This window comes from Quercus robur, chromosome 8 (assembly GCF_932294415.1).
Source record: "Quercus robur chromosome 8, dhQueRobu3.1, whole genome shotgun sequence".
Classification (NCBI taxonomy): domain Eukaryota; kingdom Viridiplantae; phylum Streptophyta; class Magnoliopsida; order Fagales; family Fagaceae; genus Quercus; species Quercus robur.
In genome coordinates, this window is record NC_065541.1 from 60,013,151 (window position 1) to 60,033,564 (window position 20,414).

The following is a 20,414-nucleotide window of genomic DNA, read 5'->3' on the forward strand; positions in this document are numbered from 1 at the left end:
TTTATAAACTATATCTATAGAAAATTTGAGGGTCATCCTAAATATCATCTTGATATTTAGTGATAATAAAAATTATTGGAAGAGTATGGTAAAAAATAATAGATTTCTCAAAATACTAATCCAATCAAATTTTTTAAGGAGTACAATATTGATAAGAGCTACATTAAATTTAAGTCGAATGTATTGTATATCTTGAGATTTTTTTAGTGATCCTCGAAAAAGATGAGATGAAAACAGTCAACTATTTCTTGGTAGTAAGTAGTAACACACATATACAAAGAAAATAAAATTGTACAAAATCTTAACTTTTAAATATTTTATAGATGAAATTTTAATATTTGAGTATTACTTGCTTTGTATAGAGATTACAAGGGTATGAATTCCGGTAGTGAATTTATCGATAAGAGTTACATGAAGTATAATTTGAATCTAATCATATTCTTTATTTTATTTTTGCTGCAGAACATTTGATGGGGACACAACCACAAAGAGTAGGACTAAGTTGGCATGTTGGGCTACTTTTTGTAATTGGGATAGACCTATTTCCATCTCTTCTCTTCCTCCTTGCGTTTTTTAAGATTGAGATGGGTTGGGTTTTGCACTCTTTCTTTAATTTTATCCTTATTCATATTTAAAAAAAAAAAAAAAAAAAAAAAAAAAAAAAAAAAAAAGAGGACTAAACCCCATGGTTATACACTTATACTTATATTGTACACTAAAGTTTAATTTTGTATACAATTTTGAACTTTGTAGACTACCTTGAAGATCTAACGGATGACATAAAAATACTAACCACAATCAACCAATGAAGAAAACAATTGTTTCTTCGCATATCTTGAACATGTCACACCTAGTCTCTTCTTTTTCTTAACTTTTTTTTTTTTTTCTTAGAAGGATTTAGTTTTGTCAACATATTGTGAACGATTTGTAGCACTCTCCTTTTTCCATGTCCCGAGCATGGTCTCTTCTCTTGAACCCCAGCAGAGCCTGATGATAAAATCTACATGGAATTAGCTTTTAAGCCCAATCCAACCCATTGGGCCTGAATTACAAACCCATGGCCCACAAAAAGAGGATGGACTCTGCAAGCGAAAGGCCGAGCAACCAATAGAACAAAATGTTAATCTTACGTGTGAAGTGTCAACTGTGCAGTCCACCAAATGTGTGTGAGGTGCTTCACGAGCCAAGACTCATGAGAAACTTTCTAAATTCTGACCACTACGGTTAAATAAATTTTTATTAATCATTCTCATTTTGTAATTTTTAGGGGTAATTGCAATTGAAATGACTCAATTTGTAACGACCCCAAAATGATGTTGGGTTCGCACGTTAAGGGCCCAAACAATATAATTTGTAGAGCTTGGGCTTGAAAGGCTAGGCCTTAGTCACCGGACGATAGTTAGTCATGGTATTCATACAGAACTAAACCATGTTCGCTCGAGAAGTTTTTCTCCTCGATACGGCCTGGGAGGCTTTGGTTCTTGGCCTTTTTTCCCAGCCACTTTTTCTGGACTACTTACTTCTCCTTTTATATTAGCCTTTACCCCTCTTCCAACGTCCACGTATAGGTTCAACTTTCCAGGGCTGATACTTGTCCCATTAGCCCGTACCCAAAGTGGTTGGGGGGGTTGTAAAAGTTGAAAAGCATTGCTCTGTCTGGCGCAGAGTATTTAATTGCAGTAATAGCAGTCTTTCCTTTGTCCTTTGTCGCCATATTGTCCAGGGCTCCTTTATCTATCAACGCGGATGTGTTCAGCTCTTCCCAATACTGTTCCTATGCCGTTCTTGCCATTTCTTTTAGGAGTACCTTGGGGATGCTGAGGATAGAGTCATCCTCGGCCATGTCTCAAGGCTATTTGGACTTTCACTGTAGGTCCTCGGCTATATCCCTCCTCGGCTCGGGCCTTGGGCCCCAATGTAAAGTGGGCCAGGGTCACAAATCCTCTGGCCCCACAGCAATAAACTCACTTGTGATTTGATCTGAAATCAATTTTACCTACTCATGATTTGAAAAATATCATTTTAGGATTTCGTAACTCATCTCATTACTTTTTCCGTTAAAACATAACAAAACCAATGAAAACAAGATAAAAATGTGTATTTGTAAAAAATGCTTTACTTTTTATGAAGAACTTCAATGGAACAATTAATTTCAACATAACATACTAACCTTTAATGGAAAAAAAAATTGAGAATCTTTTTGTTAAGACATATTACTTGCCAGTAAGAAAATGCATTGTCCATAGACTCCACACATCTAGCAAAGCAACTCTTGTCTATTTATACTAATATATGCTAGTATTTTTTTCGGTTATTTTTTTTAATCCTAAAAAATTTCCCTTCACTTAAGTTTTCACTCCTCACTCCTCCCAAGTTTTCACTCCTCCCAAACCTGTATGCTATGTTTGGATGTTGGGGGAAGAAGGGGGAGTAGAGTAGAGAAATGGAGAGTAATTTAATTATCTTGTTTGGATGTTTTTTAAGGAAAGAGAGGGAGGGATTTGGTGGGGTTTGAATTACTTCTAACCCTTCATTTTTAATTCTCCCAAATTAGAGAGATTTGGAGGGAGAGTGGAGCATAAAAATACTTGATCAAATGAATTATCAAATTTACCCTTACCATATTAACAAAATTACAAATGAAAAGACTAATTATTCTCCTCCCTTTTACTTAATTTTAAAAATATTTAAACAAGGTTGAGAATAACCATTCTCATCTACTCTCCTTTCCACTACTCTCCTTCCCTCTACTCCCTTTTACTCTCCTCTCTCCGAAACTTCCAAACATAGCAGCAGTGGCAGAGGGCAATTCTTTAGGGTTTAGATGGTGTGTAGGAAAGTGGGACTTGTGGTTGGATCAACTTGGTTTGATATTGAAATGGTGGCCATGGTGGTGAAGTAGCAGATTGGGGGTTTGGGAAACAGATCTCAACTCTGAAGTTTGGTTACTAAAGGTTTGGATCTCGCTTTTGGTGGGCTGTATTGTGGTAGATTTGGTGATTGTGTGGGTTCTGGGTTGTTATTTGACTTTGAAAATTTCACTTCACCTCTACTACATTGGCAAATAAATTTCTTAGTTTATATGTATATATATATAAAGGAAGAAGACGAAGAACACAAGCCTAAGGCTTTTTAGCCGTGGGGTCCTGTATGAGTGAGAGTTAAAGATAGAAACACCATCAACAGAAGACAAACAAACCCAAATTGAATTTTTAGTATAAGGTGTTTTTGGCTATTGATTATGTTTGTTCTTAAATTTTACAAAACCCTAACCTTTTTTTTATTTTTTTTTTATTTTATTTTATGCTTTTGGAATGAGAGAGATATAAAAAAAAAAGTGCAAAAATACATGTTTACCTTTTTTTACAAATGAAACTTACCTTAAGTGAATAAAGTAACATTAGACAAAATGAGTTTGGGGAGAGTTTATTGCAATTACCCCTTATTTTTATTAATCACTCTTCTCATTTTGACCTTAAATATTGATCAGACTTGATTTACATTTTTTCCCCCAAATATAGTACATATAATAACTAAAAAAATTTATCCTTTACAAATTTATACTATAATTAAAATCACATTCTTGTTAAAAAAGGTAAAAATTATTTCATACAAATCAATTAAATATAGTGATTTTCATTTATTAATTATACAAATTAGATTGAAAGAAAATAATATATGAGATCAACCCTAACTAGTTTCTTAAGAATCCATAGTAAACCCAAGTTTTTGGAACTACAACTTTATTGTAGCAGTTGTAACACATACAAATTAGATTCTCAAACATTCGGTGATTAAGAACCAATAACCCTCCATAAATCACGAACGATAATTTGATAAGATATAACTTTACTTACAACGTTATTCATTATAATATCAAGTCTATAAATAAATTTTAATACATGTATACACATATATATACAGCTTCATATTTCCCAAGCATTTACCAAAACCACCAGACCACATTATATTAAGTTTGAACTTTGAACTCAACTTGTTCAACAATCAAGCATAAACTCTACTCACTTACAGCCATGAATAAACCAAATAAAAGTCTATGTTACAAACTTTCTAAATCGAAAAACAATAAAATCATCTGTCCTTCAGAAATGAAAAAGAAAAGGTATTGGAAAGAGTGACTTTATCGTGCATAGTCAAGGTAAACAGTGTTCATTTATTAAAAAAAATAAATAAATAGAATGAATGAAAACTTTGTGACAAACAAAAATAGAGTGGGGAAAGGACAATTAACGCCAAAGTTCTATGTCAGAGGGAAAAAAAACTCTGTTTAAAACTGAGAACTGTTGAAACACAACATCCAGCACAACGCAATGGTTATGAATTATGACCTGAAAATAGACATTAAACTAAGCATGGGCATTTACTGGTTAGGTTTCAAGTAATGACTCAAAGCTCAGGCATTTCAGAGGTCATGACACTCGTATGTCCATGGCTGGACATTCCTCATAACATGAAATGGTACAAGAAGGATTACAAATTTACAACAAAATGAGGCAAAATTGATAAGGCGTTAAAAATAGCATTAAAATAATACTATGACATTCACGAAAGAAGGATATAAATGCATACTTTTAACTCACACACCAAATAGCCTAAAATCTCACTTTTAAGTTTTACAATGTCAAAACAAAAACATAAGATCAAGTCCCACCAATATGAAATTAAGATTAAGTAAACAAATGGCAAAATTTGCAAACCAAATGGATTTATGGTAGCAAGGTAGCAAGATCTCATAAACTAAAGGCCCTACACCCTACACCTTGATAGCATACTTCCTCATGGGGAAATACATCTCCTTCTTCTTCTCCCGTTCAGTCTTCAATGATGCCTATGCAAACAAAAAGAAAGTAAAACAAATCAGGCAACAGCCAAGCCAGACACTCCAAGCACAAATATAACATGCTAATTGGACAAGACTATACAAGTACACAACGCAGAGCCATCACACGACTTATAATCTAAGCAAACCAACAACACAACAATAATAATCAAAGCTAACAAGAACCCACTTTGCACTATGGAAATCTCATGGTCAATGAGCACATTAAGTGATTTGATCGTTATATCCTAAAATGGTGCGTTGGAACTTTCATATGATCAGATACCATCTAATAATGACTTTTTCTCGTTCATTTAAACCAACCAACAAATACCAACTATGACCGATACAAGCAGAAGCAAAAATGGTCCCTAATTCACATATATCCTGCTCAACAAATTACCAAACGCACAGAGTCAGTAAACAACTATAGGAATTCCAGACAACCCATTGGTCAAAATGGAAAACATTTTTCTTATTAGTAAGCAACTCTTTTTGATGTATGGGCCTGCTCCATCTAAGGGCGATGAATTCAGCTAAGCTAAACATAAAATTTTTCATTCCAATTCCCAAAAATTTAACCCTTCTTATTCTCTCAACAAGCTATGAGCAACTAAAAGGTGAAAAAACCTATACAACATTAGTCCTACAATAACTCACCCATAATGTTCCAAAACTTTATAGCATTTCCAATTAAACATTTTTCAATTACCCCATATTTAATAACATAAACAAACACACAAAAAACTTTAAAAACTATCACAATAGATGAACTAAAATTGGAAATAGCATACCCAATAAAGTAAAAAGTAACAAGCATAAAAAAAAAATGCATATATGAATCAAGCTCGCAGATGGACATACCTGGCGCTTGGTAAGCCTTCTCCTAATGGCCCTAGTCTTCTTGGGACGCAGATCGAGTGGCAAGTACTTCTTCTTCTTGTAAGCTTCTCTCAGAGCCCCCTTTTGCTTCTGTGAAATCACAGTCAAAACCTGCGCAATAGACAGCCTCACAACCTTTCTGCATAACCAAAAACGAAAATCCAAATCAGATAACCAAAAAACCAAAAGCTTGTTTTTTGAAAACACAAAAAAATATAAACCAAATAGAGAGAGAGAGAGAGTACATCTTGGAGAGCTTGTTGGGTGCGCCACCGGTGACCTTGGCGACGCGGAGGAGGGCAAGCTCGGCCTTGAGATCCTTCAGCTGGTTGAGCAGCTCCGCCTTTGTCTTTTGACGCAACTCGTGGACCTTGATTCTCGCTGTGGCATTTTCACAAACACGTAGAGATCAATAAACAAAAACACGTTTTTTTCATATTCAATTTACGAGAAAAACATAAAAAGTGGAATCAGAATTGAGAAATGCAGAAAAGGGTTATTAGGGTTTTTGGTTTGTACCCATTGCGTCTCTGAGCTACACGCTGCGGCGGATGCTTTTTCACTACTAATGAAACCCTAGGAAACTGAGAGAGCGAAAGGGCTAGTTTATATATGATATATATAGATATAGGTTTTAGGATTGGGCTGGTGAATTTTCTAGATTTGGGTTGGGCTCGATTGGGTTTTGGGGAATTTTAGAATTGTTATTTTGGGTCATGGGCTGGGTTCATAACTGGGTTCAAGAGTTGGAAAGGGATATGAATTATTTTGGGCCAAACTGTGGCCTGATGAAGAAAATTTTGACCCAATTTTTTAAGGTTTCTTAGGTGTATCTGAAGTTTAGTCCAATTTCAACATTTACACATTCTCTTTAACTCATAGAACTGAAAAGAATAAAGCCCATCTCGGGCCTATTTCATCTTTTAGGGAGTCCTATAAATCTCGGATGGGCCTAGCAACAAAATTTTAGTTTTTAATTTTGTTTAAGATTAATAGATTTTTCAAACATTTGGACACCATTAAACTTAGATCAACCCTTGCATATTTCCACATTTCAATCCTCTAATGGTGATTTCATCATGGAGTTTTGATTGTGTATAATATATTTTAATATCCATTTTAAAATTAAAAAAATTTACCACATTTTAAAAGTTTTAACGAAATACCAAATTGGAGATATTCATCTTTTATTTTTAATATTGATGTTGTGATAAAATTTAGTCCTCATATTTCCAAATAGATTAATAAAATCTTAAGAACTTTATAAGGGAGTTATTCTAAGAACTTTAGAGGATTCTAATCTTTATGTATATATTAGGAACAAAATGAAATGTTTTATAGCATAAAAAAAAAAAAAAAGTGTTTTTGATTTCTATAATATAGTAGACATATCAATAATAGAGAATAGTTGTACTCGAAGTAATAAGGGCAAGATAAATATTAGGACAATTATATCTTTGGAAGAAACAAATTTGTGGCTTCTTGATAGATCTTAAATTTTTATAATGTTAAATTTAACTGGCCATCCCTTTCTCCATGTGGGACGAAGCTAGTGCCGAACCACATTGTGTCTTTTCTTTGGATGAGAAAGTCGTTCATGACAATGATTTCCATGAAAATGAAATGAAGGAAAATAAACTTCCATCAGATTATTATATGGTTTAAGTTAATGGCCATTCGGATTTTCAAATAATATACTACGTTTGACTTCATCTCCACCATCAACAAGTTACTGGATGAGGACAGCTCTCACTAACGATTTGCAAGTTGCAATTGTCCTTATATAAGTTGTTTAAGTCATTACTATGTTCATTTTTATTATTATAGGTAAAATATTATTTTGGTCCCTAAACTTTACTAAAAGTTCTTTTTCCATCCCTAAACTCAATAATTAGTTTTTTGAATAGTATAGAGACAAAAATAAGGATAAAAAAGAACTTTTTCAATAGTTTAGGGGATGAAAAATAAACTTTTAGTAAAGTTTTAATGACATAAATAAAACATTTTCAATAGTTTAAGGATGAAATATGAACTTTTCAATAATTTAGGAATGAAAAATGAACTTCTTAGAGTTTATGAATGAAAAACAAACTTTTGATAAAGTTTAGGGACTAAAATAGTATTTTACCCTATTATTATTATTATTATTATTTATACTAATCACTGTCTAGACTTTGGCATTAGTATCAACTTGGTTATTGGACTTTCTATTCGAATAATTAACTCCCTTAGGCTTGAGGTTTGTGGCAAATGACGCAAATCAAACCATTTGTTAGTATTTCAGTTTAAACTTATTAATCACATGATGTGTATATGATAAAATTTCCAAAATTATTGATAATGGGGTAGAAATTGTGTGCACATGATGTGATTAATTTCATTAATCTCCAAAGGAAAATATGAACAAAATATCTAGTTTGTCAAAGGCCATGATTAATTGTTCAAATTGAAAGTGTTAATGACTAAATTGAAACTTTGGTCAATGTCCAAGGGTAATATTTATTAAAACTCTAATCTCCTACAAAACACATCATGTATTGTTCAATACTAACAACTATGCATACCACCCTAAAAAAATCTTTTGTAGTTAGGTGTTTATGACAAAACTAATGTAACTTACAACCATTTGAATCAAAATGACTTCATCTAATTGCAATTAAACTAAGAGAATGATCCTAAATATGTTTTGAAGCATGAAAAACCTTTCATTCATTAAAATAATAGAGAATCAAAGTATAATGCCTCCAAAGCTGGTGGAGGGGACTCTTCCATCCAAACAATTTCATCAGATACATCCCTAGCATAACGACTGTACAACTTGCACTTTGTTTTACACAACTAATAGTCATCCAACGCAAGCCATGAGTAAGGCATTAGATATCCTCAATTATATGACCTATTCAAGATAGGTTTATCTATATTATTAATAAGAGGTTCCAAAACTTCTTAATACATAGCCCATTTTTTTCCTTTTAAAATTTGGATGGATTGACAAGTTCGTGTCCGATTTTACAAGACCAATCCAGAATGAATATAACTACTAGCCGCAAAAAAAAGTTTCTAAAATCGATTATTGAAAAAATTAGAAAAAAATGGAAAGTAAAAAAAAAAAAAAAAAATTAATTCAATAAGCATATGGTGTAAATACACTTTTTTAACCTTCCACTTCAAATTTGACTATGCACAAAGTTTCCAAAAAAAAAAAAAAAAAAAATTTGACTATGCACACTTATATTGGAAGTGGGGTTTCAGTGTTTCACCATATCCTTATTGAATTTATAAATAATATTAAAAAAATAAAAATAAAAAAAACCGAAGAAATTGAGTTCAAGCTTTATAGAAAATGTGATGTGCACAGCATTGTCTACCTATTACAGACGTGTGTATAAAACCTTGGTTTTAATTGGGTTCTGTTTCTTTGGTCAGCCGTCTACTAAAAGGTCAATTCAGCCTAAGTTAGCGATGCCATCATTTTACGCAACTTTACCTTTTCTTTTATTTGAATGTGGAATGTGAACATAGCTTTACCTTTTCTTTTTTCCATCAAAATTTTATATTATTTGAATGTGGAATGTGAGCACATGAAAAATACATCGACTGCTATCATTAATTCAATGGTGACTTTTTTCCCCTTTTTTTGGAGAGAAATTCAATGGTGACTTAATTATAATATAACATTCTACCAAAAAAATATATATAATACAATAACAATGATGTGAAAAATAATAGAGTAAACTATGTATTTCATCCCTATTCTTTATATCATATTTTAATTTGGTTTCTAGTCTTTCAATGCCATGTCAAATTAGTCACTTTGTTATCTCTTGGAAGGAAATTTATGATTTGGTAACAATCAAAATAAAAAACTAGTTTATTGCCATATCAACAAAAAATAATTTTTTATTTTGGCTGTTAGCCATATCAACAATTTTCATCCAAAAAATAATAGTAGAGACTAAATTGACATGGTACTGAAAGGTTAAAGACCAATGATACAATTAAAAGGCTAGAGATTAAAATATAGTGTATTTGGATTCGATTTCTATTTCTAATTGAATGAAGTTGGTTTTGCTTTAAAAAAAAAAAAAATACATATTTTACTCAAAATAATATTATAACTAAATATGTATTGAGTGCAGGCCCAAAGTAATTTGCAAGCAACATGTGGTTAGAAACAAGTGCAAAAATTCCTCAACTAGATGACAAAGTTCACGATGCTTGCATATTGACCACAACTTTTTCTGATTAGCCTTAACTTGTAACTATGTCGTATTATTCGTGTATACTATCTAGCTAGGGCTTGGTACATTGGTAACTTTTTGTTCTTAGTGCAAGCAATATTAGAACTCAGAAAACAGAAAACAGAAAACAAAGTCACCCAGCTTTGGACAAACATCAAATTTAAACTCCAAAATCATGTATATTTCGGGAAACTGTTGCAGAACAGCTCATTAGAGGTGGGGAAGGTAGACGAATGCATTAAGAGCATTGGTTTAGGAGTTATTTTTAGAAATATTTTTATGGGAAAATGATAAAACAATTAACTTTGTTAACAACTTTTTATATTTTCTATAAAAGTTATGTCAAAATTTTCCTAATATAATTTATTAACAATTGTCCTAAGAGCACCACTTAACATGACCTGAATTAGAGATTAGCTTTTCAATTTTTCTAGTCTGAAAAAGGATAAAAAAATAACGAGTGACAAAGCAAGTTTCTTGTTGAATGTATCATTGCCTATAAATAAAGGCATGAAACAAGACTGGAATGTGCCTTAAAAAAGAAGACTGGAACGTGGATTGTGGAATCAGTTTCCCACGAGAAAGAAAAACAAAAATCCTGTTCACATCTATTTTCCAAACCCATTCTACATTTATTTTCAATTGTTTTCCTAATAAATTAAATCACATGTCAATTATTAAATATGAACATATATTTTTGCCAAGAGCCTTCTAGATTAACTAGTTGACGTTTTTCGGTATTTCCCACAAAGACATCTAAGATTCAAATCTTCCTCTCCCAACTATCTAATAATCAAAATATATACATATACATTTTAAACTACATGTTGTATGAGACAACATGCTTACAACATGACTCGCGCATAATAGTGGCAGTAGATATTTTATTTTTATTTTTTTGTTAAAGATTTAAAATTAGTCATATAGTATTTTATTTAATTGAGTGATGACACTATGCACTTAAAATACTTAATAGCAAAAACTATTGATGGTGTTTTAGTGTGGATGGAGGATGTTCCACCACCCGTTTTGGATGTACTTTTAGCCGACTTTGGCTGATTTTTTTCTAATAAGATGAAGATGAATTCTCAAAAAAAAATAAAATACTTAATAGCAGTAATAAAATATTTCAAATTCTGAAAAGATTCTATTGACTAAATCCTAACCACGGTTAATTAGTGAAATCTTTTTTGAGATAAATATCACAATTCCTTGTCACTAAACTTTCAAAAAAACACTTCTAGCTTGATCAGGTATGAAAGTGTTTTTTTTTTTTTTTTTTAAACCAAGCCCTAATCATTTCTTGTTGGAAGTTTTTTTTCCCTTCAAATTTTTTGTGACGACGAACGGTGATATTTAACCAGCAAAATTTTCACTAACCATAGTTTTTTTTTTTTTTTTGAGAAACCACTAACCATAGTTAAGACTTGGTCATTAAATTATTTTCAAATTTTGGAATATCCTATATTGTTTCTTTTTTCTCTTTCTTTTTTTTGATAAAGTTTTAATCTATGGTGTCCACTTTTGAAATATTTTGTTATTATTTCTATTATTAAAAAAATTATTAATATATTAATTTATTTCTAGGCTTCAATTTTTGACATGTTCTGTCACTTGTATTTGATAAAACTGAACATTCTATTAAGGTAAAAATAAACTTTCAACAATCACAAATTTCCAAAAAAAACAAAAAAATTTAAAGCGCACACAACATAAGGTGCAAATTATTAATCCATAAAAGTCTAGCATCCCAAATAAATGTATTTCATGTAACCATTAGATACTAAAAAAAAAAAAAAAAATCTCAACCTTAAATCTATATTGGAAATGAGAGTATACTTATCCTTAAAGTTATCCTACTCCAACTCATCCTTGTCCTTGTACGTTATCAATAATTATCTGAATGGATGCATCAACCATTTGTGACTTCCAAGTTTCAAGTTGCATAAATGGTCCATATGGCTGTAGTCAAAAAGCAATTTTAGAGAAATGAAAGCAAAGTCTGACCCAAGAAAAAGGTAATTTTGACGATCGTGAAATTCATGGTACATGACTAGTCAAACCTGCCGTCACCAAGATATCCCCCCAAACAGCATGAGTAAAGGTGTAATACCCCAATTTTTGTTTTTTATGATTATCACTGTACCTTGTCAATCTTATTATAGAGTTGAGGTAGTATATGTGTGTGCATAGTAAGATGAGAGTAGACAATTTTTGTGGTGCTACAAATAGGTGAGAAATTAAAATTTTAGTGCATACAATTTGGTGCGGCAATTAAAATAATAAATAAAAAGGATGAAGATGTTTTATGGGCTTCTTGGAGACTAAAGAGATAAGCTCAAGAGGATTTTAAAGTCCAGCCCATTATTCCACCAAGCCCACATCAGATTAAAATATAAAGTGGAGGAAAAGGTAAATTAGGGTTTCATCACTAAGGAGGCTAAGAAGTGTTTCTTTTCTTGGAGTTTAGAGCACATACGATTGAAGAGGCAAAATTGTTTAGGGGCATAAGATGTGGGCTACGAAATCAAGGTGAGAACTCCATCTTAATACTATTATACTGTTATAAACCTTGAGATATATTTATGGTTTTGGCAGAAAGATGTTGTATATTAGGTAGCTTTATCGTGTTTCTTGAGTCATATATATATATATATATATATATATATTAAAGGATGGCTTATGTTAGGATGACTTTAAGATGGTTTCGTTGGGATATAAATATATATATATAATCCAAAAGTTGAGCCACTGAATTTCAAGGATCTATGGTTATGGCATATGTCTTCCTACGGACATGTAAATTTATAATATATTTGAAGTCAATGATCTTGCCACCGTGTGTACCCATGAAAATAGACATGGATCAAAATATTAGTAATAATCATGGCCTTCACGTTTTTCATCGGAGTCATAATTAAATCCTAAGTTGGCCACTGTGTGTCTCTAGAATAAGCCATGGATTACAAATATCTATTCAGGTATGTGGCTCTTACAATTTTTCATTGGGGTTTTATATTAAATCTTAGGTCAGTGATATTTTGGTTACTGCTTTCCTCATGGCGATATGAGTTTCGATTAATGCAAGGGAATATTATTAGTTAGAGAAACTTTAATTTAGTGTTAAGGTGTTATCAGTTCAGCACAGTATTTTTTTTCCTAGTGAGTCAGTTTGTATAATTCAATAAGTTTTATATTTTGTGGAGGATAGTAAGTAATTTCTATGATTGAATATAGGTCTTATTTAAGAGTTTTTTGAGGCCTTTGGAGGTTGTTTCGGCTGGACTTTCAGAGGGATTCAAGTGCTGTAAGTAATTATGCATAATATGCACAAGTTTTATTCTTTAGGTTCTTAGAAGTCAAGTTTTCAAAAATTATGTTTTTAAAGCTTACGTTTTCTAAAATTTATTGAAATCATTATTTTTACATTATTGAAAGAGAAACTTCGACTTTTAGACAATGTTTTAAAGAGAGACTTCGAATTTGAAATAATGTTTTGAATTTCCAAATCTCATTTAAAATATGATTTCTAAACTAAACTATTTTCCGAAAATAATTGAGTTTCAAAGTAAGTTTCTAAAAAGGTTCTAGTTCTTTAAATTTGTTAAAACCAAGTGATTTTAGTCATATTCCTATTCTCAAATGGTATTTAAAATGTTTCTTTTAGCAAATTTAATTTTCATACTTACTCAAGACTTGTAAAAATATTTATATAACTCTTCAGTTCTTATTCCTTTCCTAAGAGAGTCAAGCATCCTTTGATTTATGTTCAATTAGATATTGTGACCTTTGATATGCCTCTGCTTTTGGAATAATTGTTATTATCAAGTAAATTAGTATATTTTGTATAAACTTTACTTTTGTGATATGTGACTCAAAAATAAGTGTTTTTAGAATTGATCAGATATATCAGATATGTGTGTAAATCCGCTCACATGATTGTATGTGAGAATATGTGTTGATCCCTCACCAACAGGGGTTAGATGTTGGTATCCGCTCACAGGATTGTATGTGAGAATATGTGATGTGTATATGTGATACTGTGCTCTGATCAATCATCTGTATGTGTTTTCGAATAACTTTAAGATTTGATTATATATATATGTGTTTAGTGGTTCTTTATATGTTTGGAAAACTATATCGAATATTTTAAGTGAAATTGTGAAATCAAACTCGTGCTTTGCTTGACTCTATTCTGTTGTATATTGTGTATAATTGCTTACTGGATGTGTGGCTCACCCCATCAATTACAATTTTTTTCAGATTAAAGTTTAGTTGGGTAACAGAACCTTTGGATTGCTTCGTAAGGTGCAAGGTAGAGCGTGGGAGTTTTAGGCGAAGTCAATAATACTGGAAGTCTTAAAAGATTATTAGTTATATATATATATATATATATATATATATTTTTTTTTGTTATTCCGCTTTAGATTTCACTGTATTTTGGAGATTATTCTAAATTTGTGGAGTTTGGATTTTGTAAGAGGTTTTATTTAAGAGTATTGTTTCTTTGGAGTTTTTAATTTATTTTGGATTAATTACGTTTATGGAGTTATAAGTTTAGTAGTTTGGTCATGCATCTAAATTCATGTTCCATGGATTTGGGTCGTGACAAAAGGAATATAACACAGTTTTTTATTTTTTATTTTTTTTTTTATTTTTTATTTTTTATATATATATTGGCAAAGTGAAAAATAAATTTTTTTTTTTTTGGGAAGAAGTGAAAAATAACTTTAAGAATGATTGATAATTACCTAATGAAAAAAGAGAGAATGATTTACAATTATATGTTATTGAATAACTGATTGTAATCGTTAACTGGTTAAATTATAAATTTGACAACATCATGGATAGGGATCTATGGTTAGTATGATTAATATGGATAAGATAATTAGTTAATATTGATAATCTTTCACACAAATTCAATATTCAACATTTTAGGTTTAAGAAAAATTGTTGTCAAATGAATTAAGGAAAAATGGTTTCTTTCATTGTTGTTACTATTGAATTATAATAAAAATTAGGTGTACAATTTGTATTCTTGGTAAAGACTCATCATATAATTATTAATAATAATTCATTATAGTAAAATGACTTGAGGGAAAAGATCTTAACCCTTGACAGTTTTATTTGGCACCTAAATTTCAATTTTCTACTAAAAGGCAAGTCAATAAATAAAGATATTTTTATCAAAAAAAGAAGAAGAAGATATTTTGCCATTTCAAATATTAAAAGAAGGAACATGCTAAAAGTAATACGAGTAATTATTCGGTACTCTTGAAATATGGTAAATTAGTGCTCACATCTCTCACATTTATTGTAAATCTTACTAATTAAAATAATGAGTGGGATTCTCCATGAATGTAAGTAGAGGAGAGAACAACACCATCATACTTTAGGAGTATCTAATAATTTTTCAAGCACTATAATTTTTACTACATAAAACTTACAAATTGATATGACAATCAAGGAGAATGGTGAGTTTCAACTACCTAATGAATTAATGTTTTGATTATTTTTTGATGATTAACGACATATCAATTTGTAAGTTCAATATAGTAAAATTTGTGGTATCTTTAAAACTATTATTAAAATAAATAGAACCAAAAAGCAATAATAATAGCCATCCAAATAATAATAACAATTGTGGGGCCCAATAATTCGTGGGCCAGGCCCATTTACTCGTTGGGGCCCAAAGGCCCAGGCCGAGGAAAGTCATAGCTCAGGATCGGTAATACAAGTACAAAATAGTCTTGGGACACAGCCGAGGACGATTCAGTCCTCGGCATGTCCGAGATCTCACAGGAAGGAGGGGCAAAAATGGTATAGAAACAGCTTGGGAAAAAATCTAAAATATCTGTGTCAATAGAAAAGGGTATGCGGGAAAGTATAACGACCAGGGAAAGCTGCCCTTACTGCCATTCAATACTTTGCACCTGACAGAGCCATACTCTCCAGCTTTTACAACCACCCCAACCACTCTGGGTATGGACTGATGGAACAAGTATCAGTCTTGGAATGCCGATCCTACACGTGGATGAAGGATACGGAACACAGACTAGTATAAAAGGAAAAGTAAGCAATCCAGAGAGGGGGCTGGGAAAAATGGCCAAAAACTAGAGCCTCCCAGCCCGCCTCCAGAAGAAAAACTCCTAGGGCGAAAATGACTTAACCATGTATAAACACCACGAAAAACCCACCGTCTGGTGACTAAGGCCTAGCCTTTCAAACCTACGCTCTATAAATGATATTGTTTGGGCCTTTTTAAGCACGAACCCAACACTGTTACGAGTCGTTACGAATCGTGTCCTTACAATTGGCGCCGTCTGTGGGAAAGGCTTGTGTGTTGGCATAGACGGTAGGTCGAGAAAGTCCCCTTGTCATTTCTAACAGCCGGTTATAGTGTTCTAACGTAGAGTTCCACTAGGGGCTATGATTCTTGACTAGGGGCTACGCTTTGTAGCGTCAGTCGAATGGATGGTTCTAGGGGCTTGGTCGAGAAGCCAATCCCCCTAAAGCCAAGGCCCCATGCCAAAAACTAAGTTTTGGACAGAACCAAGGTATTGCATGGTCCTCGGACTCAAACCTATGGGGAAACCAACTACTTAGATGAGAAAACTGAGTTTTGGACAGAACCAAGGTATTGCATGGTCCTCGGACTCAAACCTATGGGGAAACCAACTACTTAGATGAGAAAACTGAGTTTTGGACAGAACCAAGGTATTGCATGGTCCTCGGACTCAAACCTATGGGGAAACCAACTACTTAGATGAGAAAACTGAGTTTTGGACAGAACCAAGGTATTGCATGGTCCTCGAACTCAAACCTATGGGGAAACCAACTACTTAGATGAGAAAACTGAGTTTTGGACAGAACCAAGGTATTGCATGGTCCTCGGACTCAAACCTATGGGGAAACCAACTATTTAGATGAGAAAACTGAGTTTTGGACAGAACCAAGGTATTGCATGGTCCTCGGACTCAAACTTATGGGGAAACCAACTACTGGGAAGAAAAACTGAGTTTTGGACGGAACCAAGGTATTGCATGATCCTCGGACTCAAACCTATGGAAAAGTCGGCTACTTAATAAAAGTTCTAAGCTGCTCAATCCTCGGCTCAAATACCAGAAAAAGGTTAAAGCTATGAAGGTTGTTAGGAAGATGATGGAACACCCTATTACTCAGCAACTTGGAGGGGCTGTTCATTTTTGGGTTATATATCTTCGGATGATTACCTCCTACATCGCACCGAGCATTCAGTTGTCATCTCGGCTATTTTAGGGTAAGTGTTGTTTTCTCAGGTCGGCATTATTGTGCCAAACAACTCTATTAAATTCATGATAATATCTTTCCCTTAGCAAGAGTTTTGACCCTAAGTGTCATTTGTTCAAGTCGGTATTATTGTGCCGAACAGCACTCGTAAGCTCATAATAGCGCCTTTTTCCTTGATAAGGGATTTCGGCCCTAAGTATTGTGCTCTAAGGTCGGCGGTATTGTGCCAGACCGTCCCAATAAGCTCATCATAATATCTTTTCTTTTTCTTCTTAATATGGGTTTCAGCCCTAAGTATCATTTGTTCGATTCAGTATTATTAAGTTGGATGGTTTCTATAAACACAGAGTAAGATCTTTTTATTAACTAGGATTTCGGTCCTAGACATCGGTCAAAGTGTAAAAATGAAAAGAATTCACAAGATAGTATGTCTATTCACGGCATAACCATTTCAGAAATAAAGGGATAGAGCATGTGAAATAAAGCAATAACAACTTTTATTAATATAAAGAGGTATTACAATGTACAAAGAATGCCTTAAACAAGCCTATACAGAAGGTGGATTACAAAAATAATAATAATAAAAAAAAAAAAACAACAACAATATGACAAATAAACAGTCAGATGTCTTTTTAAACTCGTCTCCGAAATCCTTCCAAACTCTGCCCCAATAGCGCCCATATTGAGAAGAGGACCTTATTCAGAAGAAGAAGGAGGAGATGAAGAGAAAGAAGGAGGAGAAGAAGAGAAAGAAGAAGGAGAAGAAGAGGAAGAAGGAAAAGCGCCAGGATGGATCTGGCGGTGGAAAGAAGAAGAAAGAGAGGCAAAAGGAGGCACCAGTGAAGGGAGAGAGGAAGAAGCAGGGACACTTTGTCCCTATGTCAGTCCTGACTCCTAACACGCTGGTGCCATGTTAGCTATACTCGTAAGAGAGCGGCTGGTACTAATAATGGGTGATCCCAGCTTAGTCGCGCCAAAAGTTTGACACGACGAGCCCCTGCTTCAGATTTTGGCTGAAAGGAGGGTAAGAAGGATCTTGAGTCTCTGCCATCCCTACCCTGACCGAGCCATTTCAAGCTTCATAAGAACATGGTACTTCTGAGAAGGGTATGGTCCCTTCATTACTTACTCCTATCTCGAACGTATCACACTTTAAGATGTAACTAGCAGATAAAGAAAACTCTGGAGGTGGCTAAGGGTTTCTGGTTTCAGAAGGATTGAAAGGGTCTCTATATGAAAGAAATAACCTCATGCCTTTCTTCTTATATGAAGGGCAAAACGAGAGGTATTTAGTGCCCGTTTGGATTCGAATGAATCCAGCGTCTGCGTTTTTTGGGTTTTTTTTTTTTTTTTTGGCAGCCGTATAATATGACCAAGTCAATTGTGAACAGTGCACAGATGTATTGTTCATGGACCCACACATTCCACTTTTCAGCAACTTTTTTATTAAAAATGAGTCCCATAATATTATTCACACATTTAAAATAATTTTGCTACAGTGTTTTCAGTTTCAGCAAAAATAAGCTCAATCCAAACAGACCCTTAATCTGTCCAGATTTCCAAGAAAATCTGTAAACTAGAACATACCCGTTCCACTTCCCCACACCGTCAAATACCGTCGAGTTTGAATGGTCTCGTAAAGGGAAATCATTAAAGGCGCGTTTTGGATAATCAAACGGCAAGAATGCGTCATGAATGAAATCAGAGGAATGTCTCGTAGCCCGGAATGTTTCCTGGGTAGATGAAGAGACACCAACATTAATGAAGGACAGAATTAAATGAGCCCTAATAGAGACTTAGCATTATCAAAACCCTTCTCTCCAACTAAGAGGTCGGACAGCAGGATTTTGAGGGGCTATTGTGGGGCCCAATAATTCGTGGGCCAGACCCATTTACTCGTTGGGGCCCAAAGGCCCAGGCCGAGGAAAGTCATAGCCCAGGATCGGTAATACAAGTACAAAATAGCCTTGGGACACAGCCGATGACGATTCAGTCCTCGGCATGTCCGAGATCTCACAGGAAAGAGGGGCAAAAATGGTATAGAAACAGCTTGGGAAAAAATCTAAAATATCTATGTCAATAGAAAAGGATATGCGGGAAAGTATAACGACCAGGGAAAGCTGCCCTTACTGCCATTCAATACTCTGCACCTGACAGAGCCATACTCTCCAGTTTTTACAACCACCCCCAACCACTCTGGGTATGGGCTGATGGGACAAGTATCAGTCTTGGAATGCCGATCCTACACGTGGACGAATGATACGGAACACAGGCTAGTATAAAAGGAAAAGTAAGCAATCCAGAGAGGGGGCTGGAAAAATGGCCAAAAACCAGAGCCTTCCAGCCCGCCCCCAGGAGAAAGACTCCTAGGGCGAAAATGACTTAACCATGTATGAACACCACGAAAAACCCACCGTCTGGTGACTAAGGCCTAGCCTTTCAAACCCATGCTCTACAAATGATATTGTTTGGGCCTTTTTACGTACGAACTCAACACTGTTACGGGTCGTTACGAATCGTGTCCTTACAACAATAATAAAAAATAATGAATTTTAAGAAACAACAGAAAATGTTTTATAACTCTGCATTTTTTACTTGGCTCTTTTTTTCTCCATATACATTCTAAAAAGGTTAGGCCTCTTATTAGGGATGATAATTTTTCCTTGCCCCACTTAACCCGCCCTTCCCCGCTTCGACCCACGCGGGTTTTTCCCACCCCACAAAGGTGGTGGGGCAGGGATGGGGCAAGATTTTAGCCTCGCACCACGGGGCGGGGCGGGGATGGGTTTAGACTTTGTAAACCCACCCCGCCCCGTCCCTACCCCGTCCCGTATTGCTAAGGGTTATAATTATAAATTTTTCATACCCTAAAAGCCTACTATTTAAATAAACATATTAATATTAGCTTATTTTATTCTACTCAATGTGGTTCTCTGCCTTTATTTTGTCATGTGTTATACTATGAGATTTTTTTTTTTTTTTTTTTTAATGACTGTCTTGTTAAACACTTGGATATATTTTCAATTTTTTCTAAAAATTGATTTGATTTGATGGGATAAATTTACTTATAATTTCAAGTATGTTTTTATTAATGCAATAGGTTTCATTAAAAATTTGTACTAGTTGTAGGGCAAATTAACAAAAAATAGAATTTTACGGGGTAGGGCGGGGCTTTGCGGGGC

At 33.7% G+C, this 20,414-nt stretch overlaps 1 protein-coding gene and 1 long non-coding RNA gene across 2 annotated transcripts; one reads left to right on the plus strand and one right to left on the minus strand.

Annotated features, from left to right (window-relative positions):
- Positions 1–4,562: 4,562 nt before the first annotated feature.
- LOC126697383 (60S ribosomal protein L35) lies at positions 4,563–6,398 on the minus strand. Its single transcript, XM_050394366.1, has 4 exons — positions 6,242–6,398; positions 5,968–6,103; positions 5,705–5,861; positions 4,563–4,849 (listed from the first exon to the last, which is right to left on the minus strand). The coding sequence occupies exons 1-4, from the start codon at positions 6,243–6,245 to the stop codon at positions 4,775–4,777; spliced, it is 372 nt and encodes a 123-aa protein (XP_050250323.1). The 5' UTR covers positions 6,246–6,398; the 3' UTR covers positions 4,563–4,774.
- A 5,832-nt stretch (positions 6,399–12,230) lies between these two features.
- On the plus strand, positions 12,231–14,487 carry LOC126694154 (uncharacterized). Its single transcript, XR_007645615.1, has 3 exons — positions 12,231–12,495; positions 13,201–13,270; positions 14,227–14,487. It is a non-coding gene; the product is annotated as an uncharacterized LOC126694154 (long non-coding RNA).
- The last annotated feature ends 5,927 nt before the right edge of the window (positions 14,488–20,414 follow it).